The sequence below is a fragment of the Patagioenas fasciata genome, chromosome 15 (genome assembly GCF_037038585.1).
Source record: "Patagioenas fasciata isolate bPatFas1 chromosome 15, bPatFas1.hap1, whole genome shotgun sequence".
Classification (NCBI taxonomy): Eukaryota; Metazoa; Chordata; class Aves; order Columbiformes; family Columbidae; genus Patagioenas; species Patagioenas fasciata.
The window spans coordinates 599,875-617,701 of NC_092534.1; the positions used below are offsets into that span (position 1 = coordinate 599,875).

A 17,827-nucleotide genomic window follows, 5' to 3' on the forward strand; every position below is an offset into this window, starting at 1 on the left:
CTGCAGGTTTATGTCTCGACTGCTGTCTTGCCATTCATCAGTGTGGACGGTTTGCTAGTAGAATTAGTTTTGCACCCGAGCAGAAGGATTAATTAGATGACCAGCTGATGTCCTTAGTATGAATCAGCAAGTCATAAGGATTATTTAGACGTTACTGGATGAAATGATCTGGATTGTGACTGGAGCTCACACTGAATTATCATAGCAATATCTTCTAGCACAAACATCAGAATGATTATGTTTATATACTTTGAGTCCAAAAGGAGCTTCAGAGGTTTATTCTTTTACAAAGTTTGTGATGGCTATTAGGAAGTGGTAAGCTGATCAGTTAAAGCATCAGAGGACCTAGCCACAGATAGGCAACTGATGCAATTTGTACAAAGTAACAGCTGAGAAAGCCTGGTCCTTTAAACAGGCTGTTTAAATATTAGGCAGCTTTGTAAAATCAGGGTGATGCAGGTCGGGTGTGCTCTTAGAAATATCCCGGCTCCTCTAGGGAGCTGCCTGCTCTCTGCTGGCTGCTCTTGGGCTCTGCCCACCTTTCCTGTGGATCCTTTCCTCTGGGGCAGATGGTGCTCAGTCTGCCACCATGAGAAATTAATTCCTTGTCTAGTTTGTTCACAGGGACAAAGCAGAATCCAGATCAGAATGGGAAAAAATATCTTTGCATTTACATTGTACCTCTAGATGGTGATGGTTAGTTGCAGTATCTGTAGTGCCTGTGAAGCAAGATGATTATTGCAATAATATTATTTTATCATATTTCTCCACTGTAGAGTATCTCACTTTCTGCATACATGCGGATTCCACTTCCCTGTGAAGTGTATAGCAAATGCCATTAGTCATGCCTTTTGTTGCTGTAATTACCAATGGCTGACACTTAATATAATGAAACTGAGATTTTGTGATTCTTAAAGTGATATCAATATTTAAATGGCTACTTGCCAATCTGCCTTGTTTGCAGAGCAGTAAAAATTTGAGATGGTACCAAATAAGATTAAAGATAAACATGCTAATCAGACAAGACTGTAGCTATTTGCATATGTATAGAGCCCCCTAAGATTATCATCAATAAACATTATTTTCTTACTTTTTATTCCCTTGTCTCTCCTCAGTCTTGCTGTTTAATACCAACCAGTCTCTTTTCTCCTAATATTTCTTTTTGTATTACTGCAAAGGCTGTTCTGTTTGCCCTCTGAAGGAGGAGCAGCGTTGTTCCTGGGAAGGGGCTGCACACAACACCCGGCTGCTCCTGCTGGGACCCAGCGACCCAGCCCCAAAGTGCTGCTGGAGAACAGGAGCTGCTGCTCCCGGGTTCTGCGGGGACAGAGCCCAGCAAGTTGTCTGGGCGAGAGATGGAACAGGGGAAGCACAGGCTGGGATCTGACTGTTCACTTTTAATTTATACACTGGCCAGCATAGTCGTAGTATTTCATCCAAGGTATAGATATCTTAACAATGGAAGACAATGGATTGACAGTTAAAGTAGTTGAAAAGTAGGCAACAAATAGCAAAAATTAAACCTGAAGCTGAATTTCTTTTCACTGATGTATGAGGAGTTGGATTGCTTTAGCAGCTGCAGCACTGAACAAGGAGAAATGAGAAAGAAATAGTCTTCTAATCATATTCCATCAGAGCAGCTCAGGGTAAGCAGAGAAGAAAATGGCCTAGAATGATGGGGAGAATTTGGGAGGGAGGTCTGGTCCTGGTGTTCGCAAAGAGCCGGGAAGGGGAGGATCTGCAGTGGGGCCTGAGGATGTGCCAGAAGCACGAAGGAGAAAGCTTTTAAAGTAGCTGGGATGGAGTACTCAGAGGTCACTGGAGACTTGGACAGTTATTGGGTTTTCTAAAGGAAACTGTAATGCATATTAATACATTGATGTGCTTATAGAAATGCTCATCTGGGTGCAAAAAATACAAGGAAAATAAAAGTAGAGTTTCAATTCTCAGATTATTTTACACGTAGTGCAGAAAGAAGAAAATCATTTGTATCCAATAAATCTCTAGAATCAATAAAAGCTATCTTACTTACAGTCTAATTGGTGAGATGCTCTCCTTTCCCTGGGTGGAGCACCAGGAGAAAAAGGCAGCAGTTCTGTCATTTGGCCTCTGATCTCTTCTGCAGAAACATCTCCTTGCAGTGCCTGTCGTGCATTGCGGTGGCTGTGTCAATTCAAAGTGCATGTTTGGGAAATGATGTTAATTATTTTTTGGTATTACAGGTAATATTTCGCTGTCAAAAGCAACTAATTATGTTATTGAGTGAAATCTTCTGGGCTGATTAGACCTGTGTGCAAAACAAAAACAAGATATTGATTCCATCCAGCAAAATCGTAGCTGTGCCGTGTTTGTCTTTAGTGTGCAGTCAGTGTAGGGCTGGTTTGGTGAACACACGAACACTGCGAGCGTCGTTCTGCATGGAAGTGATGCACAATGTTTTTCTGTTCAGCATTCAACAATATTGGCTGGTTTGAAGGCTCACGCTTTGATGTGCATTCTCTCATCACTGATGCCGTATTGTTCATTTTGGTGAACTAAATGTAAAGAAGCTGAAGATTTAACATGACAAAATATGTAATAGTATTCATAGTCTTTGTGCAAGCAGATAAAATGGTCTCGTTGAGAGAAAAGCTTGTTTGCTTTAGTTCCTGTGGTATGTCTGTACATAGAAAGGCACACAAAAGCTGCTCGTATCGCAGCTGAAAAGTTGCATTGTTCTGTTTGTTTTTCATTATTCTTCAATGGGATCCTTTTCAAAGAGGGAACTTGCCCGCGAACGCAGTCCTGCAGATGTGTCAAAATAGAACTTGTATTTGTATTCATTCCTCACACTTCAAAGGTAACTTGGAGAATTCAGCTGGAATTTACATTCTGAGCAAAATTCCATTGTCCCGAAGTAAAGTGAAGAAATGTAGCTTACTTTCTTTCTTACCTTGTACTTCCCCTTTGGATTCACACCTCTTGAGTGCAGCAGTAGTTTTGCTAAAAGCTTCCTAAACAGATGGAAGTCATCAGCGCTCTCCCCAGAGCACACTGTGCACCGGGAGGGAAGGGTGTTCCAGCCTCCTGAAATAAAGTATTGCTTAAATTGTAAATTTTGATCAAAATCTTTTACATTTAGTGTTCCTGAATAATTAAGATGTACATTGAAGTTGAGTTAGTTTTAAGAGTTTTTAGAACTTTATTGTCATCATAAACCAATATTTGAGGAACAGAACAAGCAGTAGCTCCAGAAGTTCACCCCAGAACGTCTGCACCTCTGCTTAAAAGGAATTTTCTTCTTTCCACAGAAAGACTACTCTGTTATTTTTTAGACTACATTAGCAATGTACCGGCAGTTTTGTTTTCTGGAACTATTGTGGGTTATAAGATTCATTTAACCAAATGTTAATAATTACCTGGGAGTTGTTGCAATGAATATTCCAGGCTCTTTAGTGTCTAAACCACTGAACTAAGTAGATAAATTTTACTGATGGTAATAAGTTTTGCTTTATAGTTCAGAGCACTGAATTTGTTGGTTTGTTTGGGAGTTTTTCTGTGTTCTTTCTAAGCTCGGTTGGATAGTTGGGGAAAGCTTTTCCTGCAGGTGAGATCACAGTATCACACAGTATCACAGTATGTTTGGGATTGGAAGGGACCTCAAAAGCTCATCCAGTCCAATCCCCTGCTGGAGCAGGAACGCCTAGGTGAGGTCGCACAGGAATGTGTCCAGGCGGGTTTGAATGTCTGCAGGGAAGGAGACTCCACAACCTCCCTGGGCAGCCTGTTCCAGTGCTCTGTTACCCTCACTGAGAAGAAGTTCTTTCTCAAATTTAATTGGAACCTCTTGTGTTCCAGCTTGATCCCATTGCCCCTTGTCCTATCATTGTTTGCCACTGAGAAGAGCCTGGCTCCATCCTCGTGGCACTCACCCTTTATATATTTATAAACATTAATAAGGTCCCCCCTCAGTCTCCTCTTCTCCAAACTAAAGAGCCCCAGCTCCCTCAGCCTTTCTTCATAAGGGAGATCCGGTCTCCTCCCACCGTTCCCAGCCCTGCACCAGCAGCTCTGAGCCGGCCCTGCAGAACCCGGTGTGCTCTGTGTTCCCTCTCCAGAGCAGTACCACAAGAGGATTTTTTTTAATGCCTTTTCATAGATTAATTTTTGTAAGAAGAAAAAAGAAAATATCCTTGCTGTTAAGACTGGTAAAAGGTAATGTGGATCACAGTGGGCTTAAAGTGTTTTAGCAGATAATTTTAGTAGTTTAGAAAATATTTGGGGACAAGCGTTGTGGTTTTGACCTGGCATGAAATTATGATTGTTTTATGATCACGTATTACAATATATAATTATTTAAATTGACTATTTCAAAGGCAAGGTGGAAAGGAGATGCAAGATTTTGTTGGTAGGTTCCGGCTGTAAGAAGGGGAAAAGTTGAAATGTTTGCAGTGGGAACTTCATCCACATCATCTCCTTCCATGGGTTTTGCTGGCTTTTCCCACCCAGCCATGAGAACAGGCGTGCGGACACAGGCAGTGTGCTCTGTTCTATGGACCTTCTGGTTTGTTCCAACCTTACTTTGTCCTTTCGAGGGGAAAAAAGAGGTCCAAGTGTCTTTCTCCCTGTATGATCTCTTCTTCCCCCTCTCCGGCGCACGTTCAAATTGCCAGCCTGAGAAGACACCTCAGATCCCTGTAGGAATCAATCATTGGTTTATCCTCCTGAGCGCCAGCAATGTGCTTAAGATACATATGTTCTCTTCACATGAGCAGCTTCGATTATTCATCTTTTCATCCTTTTTTCTCTTAATTTGTTCTATCCAAGCAGATATTCCTGTATCTGAAGCAAATATTCTAGTTTTACGGGAACATTTTATAGATTCTTCACCAAGAACAAAACTCTAGCAAAACACTAAAGCATCTCTACGAGTTCATATCTACTTCACTTTTTCTTGCTGTACAGAGTACTGAAGTAGAAAGGTAAAACTATGGACCAAGGGTACTCCAGAATTATTTAAAGTGTTATTTACAAGCAAATGTAGACAAAACTTTGACCAGCTGAAGGAAGTATCTTGGCTGAGTTCGCATTTTAAAACTAGCGGTGCCAGTTTGCGTGTTGTGTGTTCCTGTTCGGGTGTCTTGGGTTGTCTCTGACAAACCAGCCAGAGCCTGGGCAGTGAGTCAGGAGTCAGATGTGACAAACAAGAGGGTCTCCAGAGAACTCTTTTGTGTTAGTGAGGGAAGAAGTTACACATACAGGAATACAGAATTGAGGTTTAAATTAAGCGGAGAATGAGGCTGAGGATCGTTCTTTCAGCTTTCTGTAACATCCTGTTATTCTGTGTCGTATGTTAAGGTATTTTCAGCAGTAGAAAGTGGTGTTGCTGGAGGGTGCAGCACGGGCAGCTGGGAGACACACACACACACACACACACACACACACACACACACACACACACACACACACACACACACACGCACACACACACACACACAAGTGTATTTGACAGCTACAGATTCCGTTGATTTTCTATTGAAAGACTGTGAATGAAATTGTGGATACATGGAAGATGATGGGAATAGTTTGATGACTTTAAGACAAATTCAAGCCATGTGTCTCAAGTCGTTTGATTTGGTATTTCAAAATTTTGCCTACAAAGATAACTTTTCCTGTGCTTAAGTGTATGGTCTGTATTTGATTGAAATGAAGATAACTTGTATGACTAGACTAGAACAAGTTTATCCAGAAGAAATCAATATCTATGTACAGAGAAGAACAGGAAAAATATTTTTTATCTAAGAACTTAACCTATGTGTTTTGCAGTCCTTAAAAATCTCAGTTACAGTGTACTGCTTTCCTTAATTAGTTAACTATGGGTTCCAGCTTAACAGGTAATACTGAACTGCAGGATTCATCAGATCACATGTGCAAAGAGAACTGTTTAGTTCAATTAGGATTTCCGTATTAAATAACTTGCGTAAAAGTAATGTAAGCGTTTTGTTGGCAATGCCTCCCGCGGGGAAGCTGAACCTGAATCTAGGGAATGCACACGAGATTTCCAATGTGTGGATGGAGACGGGAATAGGCAGGGAGAGCGGTGGGACCGGGGCGAGTAACGAATATTTTATAGAGTTACCTTAAGTTAATTTTATTGAAATCGTGCAAAATACTTGCGTTTCGTATTTCCCTTCATTTCCTTCAAAAGTGTACTGAATTGTTCAAACAGATGGTCCTGTAGGTGTTTAATTATCTTTATCCTGGCTTTATTTTCAAAATGCAAAAGAAATCTGAATACTTGTTGCAGAGTTATTATAGTGGTTCCATCATGACGCTATCAGGATTATCGTTACCAAAACCAGTTGAATTTTTGTTTACATATGCATTTGTAATTCACACAATAGTCTGAATCTCTTGTATTCTTAGATGTGCTAATTTGGGAATTATAGTATTAGTTTTTTGTCATCATCATGAACCATGAAGAGGTATAATAGTAACCAAAAAATGTGCTTGTTATTCAATAAAATCCAATATAATGAATATTTTCTACAGTGAAATATTATGATTTGACAGCATTTGCATGGTATCTGCATGGCATGTTGAATGTGGTTGGAAGACAGAAACCTAAATTTGAGCCACCGGGTGTCTGTAGAGCTGGGACTTTGTGAAGAGCTCCGGGAAGGCTGCGGAGCCGCCTGGCGGGAGGAGGCGGGCACCGGCCAGCGCCCTCTCGAACACACCGCGAGTCCTTAGGAAAAGGTTGGTTTCCTAAGGACTCGTCTAATCTAGAGGAGAAGGACCATGTTGTGCTTCACTTGGAATCAGCCAAACCCAGATCCCAGTTTGGGGTTTTCCCAGGATTCGCACAGACAGAGCTGTGACTGCTCTCGGCGTGGTGGCTGTTGGTGTTGCTCTTCTCCTTCATTGTTCTCCTCAGTTACTGGGATGTTTGGGGAGCGAGGCAGCTCCGTTGGGGATGCAAAATACCAAGATCATTAACACACATGTGAGAATGAATGAGCTCCAGGTCCTACCGAAGCGACTCAGGAAAAGGTCGCTCTGGATCTGGAGTTTGGACGCCTGGTTTATTGTTCCCGACTTGTGCTATTGGAGCATCCTTTCACACGGCGGGTTCCTCTCTGGAGAGGAAGGGTCATTCCCTAGCAATGAATGAAATCTCAGCTTGCTGTGAGAATATTGCACTGCTGCTTGGAATTTTCGTAGAGAATGTGAATATTTAGCATGTAATTGGTAATATGCTCTTGACATAATTGAGTGGCAGACAAAGACAGAATCACAAAAACTACAGCTGTGTTAAATTATACTTAATGTCCTATATAAGCAGAAAGAATGAACTCTGCTTATTTTCCAAACAATACAATTTCTAGTTTAGTTTGGTTTTTTTTTTTTAGAAAGTAAATTAAGTTTCATACTTTGGATAAAATTATGTTTTGCAATTCTGATTCTACACAGCTCATTTAGAAAGTTGAAAGAACTGTGTTGAGTACCTAGAAATCAATGTTACAGTGGTATTACGTTGTTCTTTCCTTTGGTCACTGGCTGGTGGAATATGCTGGAAACCATGGTAACAAAAAGTGCTACCGTGGTTGCCCGAGAGTCATGTTAAAAAGAGCAAGCTATGTTTGTCTTTATTAATATAATAAAAAGAGAGGAAAAGAGGAGTAGAGGGAAGATGAGAAAGAGGAAGATTAATGACTTGTACAACAGAAACAGCAAATGCACAGTGAGAGAGGGATCTGGGATCTGGAATTTCTGGTCCCATCGCATCACCCATGTGGGACTGTTACACCATGAGTGAAAGAGATACATCAATTCAGTGGTTTGTCCTTAAATGATTTCCTTCCCTGTCTGTATTTTGCAGGTTTATATTAGGATAAAGGACGATGAATGGAACGTTTACCGAAGATACGCAGAGTTCAGAAGCTTGCATCGTAAATTACAGAATAAGTACCAGCAAGTGAGGACTTTCAACTTTCCACCAAAAAAGGCCATTGGAAACAAGGTACCTACAAGAACTCGTTGTGTCAGTAAGAGCTGGGGAAAAAAGTGCTTCCCTATCCACATACGCACAAAAAGGCGACTGGCAGAGATATTTTTGACTCCTGCTAGACAGTACCGGGTATTTTTGTACAGACTTTGCCCTCATCAGCTGCAGATTCACCGCTGGTGTAGTTAATGCATCGATATTTCCACTCACTGAAAAGAAAAGTGGTTTTATAACATGAATGATTGATGACGTACACAGCAGACAAAGGCACAGCCCCAGCTGTCCTGGACAGCTGTATACGTAAAGTGTAATCGCTCCTCCATTCTTTTCAATACATGCCAACAATTAACACTGATCAGTAAGTCATTAAATATTTCTGTAAATTTTAAAAAGTATCAAACTAAATCCCTTAAATTTCTTGTGCTGTTTGCCAATTTCAGGTGCTTTGAACCAGCTCTTTAAAGGCATTTGCATGTGTAATTCCCATAATCTGTGTCTTTGTGTTTTAGCTCTCCCATTTTGAAATGGAAATTTCTGTGTTTTCCTGTTGTATAGGGATTTTGCAACAAATACAGTAACTATTGCATAGTATGTATGTAGTGGGTATCCAGTATCGTGTAGTTTAATCCTTAACCATCAAAACTTTCAAGTGTTTGAGAGCTTAAGTACACATTGCAATAGAAATCACAAATGCAGGAAGGACTGAGAAGTAACCAAAGGCATTTTCTTTACAGTGTAGAAATGATCTGAAAAGTTTATTTAACTATCACAAGTAAAATATTTGAGATTTAAATCGTGTTTATGACAAAAAATGCTGCTTAAATCAGCATTCCTAATGTTAATCAAATTTGTTGGCTTTTATGTAGGATTTTCTGCTTTTATTTATTTTCCTGTATTAGCACTTAGTTCTTGTATGAAATGTCTTTGAAGCACCAGCCATAGTGACCAGTGTAGTTATGGAAAGAATGCTGACATAATGATTATAGCAACAAAAGATCTTCCTGACATTTTCTTTGGCCACATTAATACATGTAGCAGTAAAATGCCAGAATCGTCCTAATTATATCTGTTGCAACTTTTTCTGTGATAGAAAAATCATCCTTGCTGATTCATATGGAGTAAACCAGTTTCTAAAGGAAATACATGAAAAAAATATTTATCAAATGATTAATTGCATTGGGATGTGAGCGACTGTGGATTGTGACTGTTTAAAGGTAGTGCCTGGGATCTGCCTTGGGATATCTCCCAAGTGTTCTGTGCAGGGAGCAGGTGAGCTTGGCACACAGGAGAGGAAATGAGGAGGCATGCGCAGAATTTGTAGTAAGTGATCATGATATAAATATATATGGAATTTACCAATAAAATGTGTAGGGGTGTTTACTTGGCATAAAGTCCTGGGTTAATGTAGTTGTTCATTGCCTACTAACATAGGAAAGGAAAGAACTTCTCTGCTTATTTCACATACTAGAAGATTGTGCACTTTTCATTGCATTTTTAGTGGATAGTTTTGTAATAGAAACAAGGTATTTTCTTCTTCGTTATATAATTAATTCTCCTTTGTGGAGTATCAACCACTTCAATAAAGTACAAAAGCCTTCTTTTAAGCTTTTTTTGATAGTCTTTCATCCTCAATTTCTTTAAGTACTAATTGAATTACAACTTCAGTTGCACATTTTATGCATACAAAATTATCAGTTGATCAATTCATTAAAAAAATTGCATTGCTTATTCTTTCTTTAGCTTTAGACTAAAATTCTACCTTCATCATGCATAAACCCACAATCACTTTGTCATATCAGATCTCTGAAAAAATATCTTTTCTTTACAGTAAGAAATGGTGCCATCCATGGCACTCCGGAGGGACCCCGTTGATGAGACACAAGCCACTTGTATCATCGGCATTGGTTAGCAACTCCGCTTCTGGCTACCTGCTGCAAATAGCTTGCAGGTCATAAAGTGGGGCTCTCACATCAGCTTTGCAAGGTCCTACCTCAGTTTATCCCACAAGAGCTTATGGCCACAGCACGTTTGTGCAGAGGCAGATCTTTGTCCTCTGGTGGTGCTGTTTCCTGTACCGTCTCATGGCGTGTGTTGCCTGTGGGGTTGTGCTGCAGGGGTTGTGCTTCAGGAACAGTTACCCTGCAGATAGAATGATAGAATCATTTTGATTGGAAGAGACCCTCAAGATCATCGAATCCACCCATTCCCCAGCCCTGGCACTGCCCCATGTCCTGAGAACCTCATGTCCGTCTGTCCAGCCCTCCAGGGATGGTGACTCCAGCACTGCCCTGGGCAGCCTGTTCAATGCCCCGCAGCCCTTTGGGGAAGAAATTGTTCCCCACATCCAACCTCAACCTCCCCTGGTGCAACTTGAGGCCGTTTCCTCTGCTCCTGGCGCTTGTTCCTGGGGAGCAGAGCCCGACCCCCCTGGCTCCAAGCTCCTTTCAGGCAGTTCAGAGATCAGAAGGTCTCCCCTCAGCTCCTGTTCTCCAGCTGAACCCCCCAGGTCCCTCAGCCGCTCCCATCACACTTGTGCTCCAGCCCCTCACCAGCTCCGTTCCCTTCTCTCAACTCGCTCCAGCACCTCAAGGGTGTTCTTGGTGTGAGGGGCCCAGAACTGACCCCAAGGTTTGAAGTTTGGCCAGCAGATCCAGCAGAAATCGTCACCCCGTGGCACACACGGCTCTGTGGGGCTCACTGGGACGTGTCAGTGGCCCTGAGGTGGCCTCCTTTCCGTGACAGAACAAGCTGAAGTCATTGAAAGGTTTCTTTAATGAGTTAATGTGGGAATGTCTGTCTTGGAATGTTGTAGGACTTGCAGTTCAGGATGAGGAATTCGTGCAGAATATTACACATGCAAACATTCAGTCTTAGGCTTGGTTAATATTTGGTAATACATTTGGAAGAGATGGTGTCAATGCTAGTTTTTTCAATACTTTATAAATATTAGTTCCCTTTTCAAGATGCTGTTAGATGTCAATATAAATTTTTTCTCTCTGATATTAATTTGTCCTGGTTTTGGTTAAAACAAGACCAGTTCTCTTTTAGTGACTTTTCTTTTCCAGCCAGGTTCACTCTGGAGCGAACACTGTCCAAAAACAGACAGCTGGCTTCAGAAAAATGCAGTTACTTAGAAGAACCAGGACATAGCTAAACTGGTTTTAATAGGATTGCAGCTGACTTCCTATTTCTAGATTAATCAATACAATCTTAAATCAGTGCCTAAAGAGCAGTTTCAGTACCTAAATGCTGCTGACCAAAGTATCTCTATTTACTTTACATCAATCTATGGTTTTCATATCCTTTACAAATCCTCAGTGTTATTAGATGTCCAAATAACATATTGGTAAAACATAGTTCTCCGTGTGGAAATGGCTAAAAATCACTATTTTACGGCTTTTGGGAAATGGTGTTGTGTGCTTTTATGTCCTTCAGGTCTGCACCTGAACGATGTTATTCATGGTGTAGCTACAACGCGCTGCGTTAGGTACGGGGAGGCCAGCGAAGGGGATGCGCTCGCTCTGAGTGCTGTCACAAATACCTCCCTTGATACGGCACTGGGTTTAGTGTTGGGTCGTGTCTCGGGTGGAGGGGGCCTCCTGGAGCAGAACGGGACACCGTGTTCTACAGAATGACCTGGAGCCACAGCTGCAGGGTCACCGAAGGCTCAGCGCTGGTTGGCTCTGCAAAGTATCGGGGCTTTGAGGAGCGAGTGACGGACAGACAGCTGTGGAGAACTGGGCAGCTGCATGCAGAATATTCTGCTTGCTGGGATGGAAATCAGACAGATCAGGGTCAACTGCAAAATTGCAGAGTATGAGGGAAAATACGAAAAGAAAGCAGAATTTCAGCTGAATGAGGATTTTAGAAAGTGAGAAAATGAAGTATTTACTGTTGCTTATATATTGTCATCAAGTAGCAGTGAAATGTGAAAATATTGAACAATTGTAAAGCAATAGATTAAAAATCTAATCTTTATATTAATTCTAATTATTATGTTTTTCATGTATTTTTGCCTTTGACTTTGCCTTAAGTTGGGACAGTTTATCTTAATAGTTCACGATCTTTCAACAAATTACGTATGTAGGATTAGAAGTTGTCTTTAATGCTCGAGGAGATGTAAATGTAATATACAGACAACAGGTTAGTAGAAAATGAACAGGGAAGAGGGAGGAATACTGCTTTGCACAGGTAACTAATTCCAATTACAAAGAAGAGTGCATTTGCCTTTCAGGTTGGTAACCTTATTTTCTGTGTCTCAGTTTAAACATTTGAATATAGGAAGTTAGAACCAATGTAATGCTATGAAAAGAATAATTTGATTTATAAACATTGCTTTGAATCAAGTCAGAACGCGTACTTTAATTACTGAAGGAAAAGAAACCAGTAACACTTGCAAGACTCCATGGATTAAGTCCTATAAGTACTAGTCCCATGTTTTCTGCTAATGATCTTTCAGTGCTGGTAGCAAACAGTTATCAAAATCTTTATAAGTAGTCCTGGTGAGAATAAGCATTCTTCCTTCACTTTATCCAGACTTTGAGCAAAAACACGATACGTATTTTTTCTCTTGTTGTGTGTATAAGAGAAATGTCATATACTTATTGTATATTTTTGTATTTCTTATTTTAAACTACAGATCATTTTATTTAAAACTTAAAGATCTGAACTGTATATTCTTAACACTTGAACTGGTTGATTTTGTAATTTTAAGACATGCTCCCCATGAATCAGCCTGATTTGTGGTTTGCTGAGTACTTTATATGCAGGTGTATGTAGCGAGGCTTGTATTTCAGCCTCTGGTTTTCTTGCCCGCAGTAGCTGTTCACCTCTCCGGGTGTTGTCGGTGCCCACTGGAGCGGCCTTGGGGCAGTCAGGGTCGTCGTGGCCGCTCGTCCTGGTTTGTTCTGAGCTCTGGCGTGTGGGAGCTCAGAGGCCTTCACGCCATCCTGGTACTTGGTTGCAGAGCATTTGCATAGAAATAGAGCTTAATTGTTTTCATTTAACATGTGCTCTTCTATTTAGCTTCTGAGCCTATGGTGGCATTTTGTTGTCTCTTTTCTTGGAAAGTTGCTTTCAGACTAATGCAAGTAATAATATGTGAGGATTTACTGGAAATGTTATTCTCATTTTTTGAACACTGCATTGTCCTTAAAATCTGAGTTGCTACTTGTGCATTGGGCAGGTTATAACAGTTAAAGAATGGATTTTAGCAAACACCTGATTAAGTATCCGCTCGCAAGGGTGTTGTCCCAACAGGGGACGTGTCGAACCAGAAAGGGTCTTTGCTCCCCCTGGCGGTGTGAGTTGAGGGCCCGTGCGCGTGCGTAGGCGGGAGCGGGCGGCTCGCTCCGGGGCTTGGCTCCCCGGCACACGGCGCCTGTGGGAGGTGAGGAGAGGGCGGCTTCGCCGTGGCGCCCCGGCTGCACCCGAGGAACAGCACGGGAATCTACACTAGGGTTTCAGTCCGGGAGAAGATGTTGAGAGCAATATCATTCATCATCTTCATCCCCTGCAACGGAAGTCTGGGAGCTGTTCCTCTGCCCGTAGCTTGTTCTGTGCACAAATGTTAGTTGAATAATGTTTTTCTTTTACCTATCAGTGACTGAGCTAAACTGTAGATGATTTTATCTGTGTAATTATTTTAAGAGTTTGTAAATACTATGTGTATGTATCTTAAAACATACCTTTCTTAATCTAAACGCACATACATGTGTATGACAACATCAAAGACAACGGTTAGGAAGTTGGGTGCTGGAGTGTGTCCTGTAATTCTGCAAGTTCTGTTTGCCAGGGACTTGATCTTTCTCCCATTTATGGCAGTGGAAATCCTTTTCTTTGCTAATGGTGCATAGCTTCCATTTTCTTTTTGTGTTTTTGATCTGTGTCTGGTCTGTTTGCCTGTTGCTGACGATAGTGAAGAGTTGAAGATGTGTAGCAGGATAACTATTTTAGGATTAAAAGGTATAGAAGCTAAAAATTATTTTGCAAATAAAACAGAATGCAGGTTTTATCTTAGGCTTATCTGCAAGTGTCTAAGATACTGTTCTGGTGTTCAAGATTCCTTGTTAACTTCTGTGGCAGTGTTTTCCTGTGGGAGGGAGGAGGGTAGATGCTACTGGCTTGGGCTGAGAGATGAATGATTTGATGAGAAGGCTGTTTGGGAAAAAAAGGCATGCTTCTATTGCTAGTGTTTTTCAGAGACCATGATGCTACATCATTTTCTTTTAAGGTTATTGACGTATTCAATAGAGCTGTTTCTGCCTCCTCAAGAAAAGCTCTATATGTTCGCCGTAAGTCACATTTCCAGTACAGAATATGAGTTCAAAATTCAGTGTTCGTTGCCCTGTGCTCAGTACCTTACATAGTTTGTATGCACACATTAACACAGGAGGTATTTTGCTACTGTGACCCGGTGACACTGAGATCCTGTTGCCTCCCAGATGAGCATCGCGCACTGAGAGCAGGGGGGGAACCTCCTGCATCTTTCCACCTGGAGAGGAACCTCTGCTCGTGCTGTTCCGTAATACCCGACACCGTCACACACGGGTGAAAACACTGCCAGGAACTCCAGACTGACGTGGAAAATCATGGTAGTGATTTAAAGGAATTAATTCACATGCATATGTCCAATGTACATTTTATCGCTGTGACAGCAAATGTAACAGTTAATGTACTGGCAGTGCTTGAAATATGTATTTTAAAATGGGAAGTGTAAGAATTCCTGTTTAACAGGTGGATCAACAGTAACAGAACAACTGTGGAATGCTTCAAGATTCAGAAAGAATCTCAGGGACGGAAGTAATTTTATTTTAGGCTTGGGTGTTTTTGCGCCCTGATTCAGCAAAGAACTTTGGGACACCCTAAAATTTGAGTATGTGTTTGACTTGCATTGAAATCAGAAGCACAGATACATGTGCTTTTATACTTTGTGGGGTTTAGTGGCTCACAGAAACTGTTCTCGATCAGAGGAGCTTGTCAAAGCCATATGGTCACAGGGAGCTGTGACTTGGGAAGCAAGTAACACAGAACCTGTAGCTAATGCCTTTGGGGCAGTGGGCTAAAGAATGTTTCTCAGAACTGAGCTTTGATATCTGATACTGCATGTAGAATTAGTAGAAAGTTGTGACTCTCAGATGTTTCAGCATTGGAATACTTTTATTAAAGGAGAAAAACTTTGGAAATATAAATCCTTGAGTTATATATTAAAAATTTGAAGTTAAGGATTGCTTTCATCAATGCTTATTTAATTTGATTTTGGATGATGCAATACAGATGCTTAAATTCTGTATTATTCGTGACTTTCAAAGTAAGTACATTTTAATTTTCAACCCTCTTAGGGACCTTAACTAGTATATTGAGTTATTTGCATAAGCTATATTGCCTTGTGGGCTTTAGCATATAGCTAATATAGTTGATAGGCATCTTGTGCTGTAGTGTGGTTGAAAAGAAAGGGGTCCACTGGTATTGTGTTCAAATCAGGAAAAGAACTCAAATTAACCTTCTGTGTGTAGCCATATGTGTTAATTCCATAACACTGGTTTTTATGGCATCATAAAGTCATAAAAGCAACTTTCGAAGTTCACCATAAAAAGTTCAGTTCTCAAAGAAATATGAGCTTTACATAACCATTGATACCAGATTAATACAATCTAGTTTTCAAATAGGTAACTTAATTGAAGTACAGGTAGAAATAAAGTCACAGTAATGCTGAAGCTTTACTAGAGCACAGCCCTGATGTGATGCTGTCACCCGCACACAGTCATTGACGTTCTGGATCCAGATCCTCTGGGTTTTCTGCTGGCAAAGGCTGCAGTGGATGTTTTATCTACACGGCATGGAGAAAAGAGCGTTTGCTCTTCGTTGCCGTTGCTTGGTCGTCTCCCTGTCTAAGAGAAGAGAACCACATCCGCAGGAGCTGGTTGGCGTTCGCGTGCCGAACCCTTGCCAGCAAACAGTTCCCCTCGGGCCAGGGGACCCGCAGGGTCCTGGCGCAGGGCAGAGCGCTGGGCTCCGTTTCCGTGGTTTATTTGGAAAGGGAAAGAGTTTGCCCGCTCCTCCTTCAGAACGTCGCACGGGTTCAGTGTGTGCACTCAGTGCAACGTTGCCTGAAAACAGGGAGTCGAGGCTTTTTCTTCTCAAGTTACAAAAATCTGCTCTTAATTGCTGCTGAAGTTTAGGAAGATGAATACAGACTATTTAAGGTCTACAGAACTAAATTTTGCCTGTCAAAAGGTGTCTTTATTTTTGCTGTCCTGCAATCCTGTAGTTAAGAGAAGCGATTTATTCTGACGAATCATTGAAGACAGAGACCACGGAAAAAGTTCAGACAGTGGTTTTACGTCGTGACACTGGGGGAAAGAGCGAGCTGTGATTTAGATGCTGCCTGGACAGCTGCTGGATACAAACATTGTAGTTTTAATACAACTCCTGCGTCACTCAGGTTTTCTGGTACCCTGCTGGTGTAAAAGGAAAATATGAAAATCATTTTCTAAATGTATTCCTTATTGTGACGGTGATGCTAAATTACCAGGTTACCTGGATTAATAAATTTCCTTTCCAAGAGACCTTAGCAGGGACGCCTGATTACAGAAATAAAATTAAAACCTCCTTTCTCTGAGCTAAAACTTTGCCTACATTTTTCCATCTTTCTGTACCTATCAATACACTTGATTTTATCCCCCACAAATGTACCATTTTATACATATCATCAAATTCTAATCTTGCTTGCTATACAACAATTACTAGTACTAAACATATTCAGTGTTAAGTTTTAAAAAGGAAGAGAAAATGAAATACTGAATCCTTCAGATGGTATGAAATGCCGGAGACACTTCCTGCGTGAAAAATCTGCTTTTCCTCATTGTACCATGTAATATCTTTACACGACGGCACTATCCACAACGGGCACTTGATATCGGTATTCCTCATTCATTCCATTTTCATTTAAGAGAACAGAACCGTGCTATCAGAATGCATCCCAGTGCAGTGTGTGTTAACGGAGCTCAGCTGATCTCAGTGCAGTGTGTGTTAACGGAGCTCAGCTGATCCCAGTGCAGTGTGTGTTAACGGAGCTCAGCTGATCTCAGTGCAGTGTGTGTTAACGGAGCTCAGCTGATCTCAGTGCAGTGTGTGTTAACGGAGCTCAGCTGATGTCAGTGCAGTGTGTGTTAACGGAGCTCAGAGCTGATCTCAGTGCAGTGTGTGTTAACGGAGCTCAGCTGATCTCAGTGCTGTGTGTGTTAACGGAGCTCAGCTGATCCCAGTGCAGTGTGTGTTAACGGAGCTCAGCTGATCCCAGTGCAGTGTGTGTTAACGGAGCTCAGAGCTGATCTCAGTGCAGTGTGTGTTAACGGAGCTCAGAGCTGATCTCAGTGCAGTGTGTGTTAACGGAGCTCAGAGCTGATCCCAGTGCAGTGTGTGTTAACGGAGCTCAGCTGATCTCAGTGCAGTGTGTGTTAACGGAGCTCAGCTGATCCCAGTGCAGTGTGTGTTAACGGAGCTCAGAGCTGATCTCAGTGCAGTGTGTGTTAACGGAGCTCAGAGCTGATCTCAGTGCAGTGTGTGTTAACGGAGCTCAGAGCTGATCTCAGTGCAGTGTGTGTTAACGGAGCTCAGCTGATCCCAGTGCAGTGTGTGTTAACGGAGCTCAGAGCTGATCCCAGTGCAGTGTGTGTTAACGGAGCTCAGAGCTGATCTCAGTGCAGTGTGTGTTAACGGAGCTCAGAGCTGATCCCAGTGCAGTGTGTGTTAACGGAGCTCAGAGCTGATCTCAGTGCAGTGTGTGTTAACGGAGCTCAGAGCTGATCCCAGTGCAGTGTGTGTTAACGGAGCTCAGCT

General features: G+C 41.6%; 1 protein-coding gene across 8 annotated transcripts in view; it reads left to right on the top strand.

Annotated features, from left to right (window-relative positions):
* The window catches only part of SNX29 (sorting nexin 29), a 134,158-nt gene that overhangs the window by 68,988 nt on the left and 47,343 nt on the right, over positions 1–17,827 (top strand). For all 8 annotated transcript variants that reach the window (XR_011741504.1, XM_071815184.1, XM_071815186.1 and 5 more), the window contains exon 19: positions 7,862–8,002. Coding sequence is in view for 7 of the 8 variants with exons in the window: in XM_071815184.1 (XP_071671285.1) it covers positions 7,862–8,002 (141 nt within the window). In the remaining variant the exon portion in view is untranslated. The remainder of the gene's footprint in view (positions 1–7,861; positions 8,003–17,827) is intronic.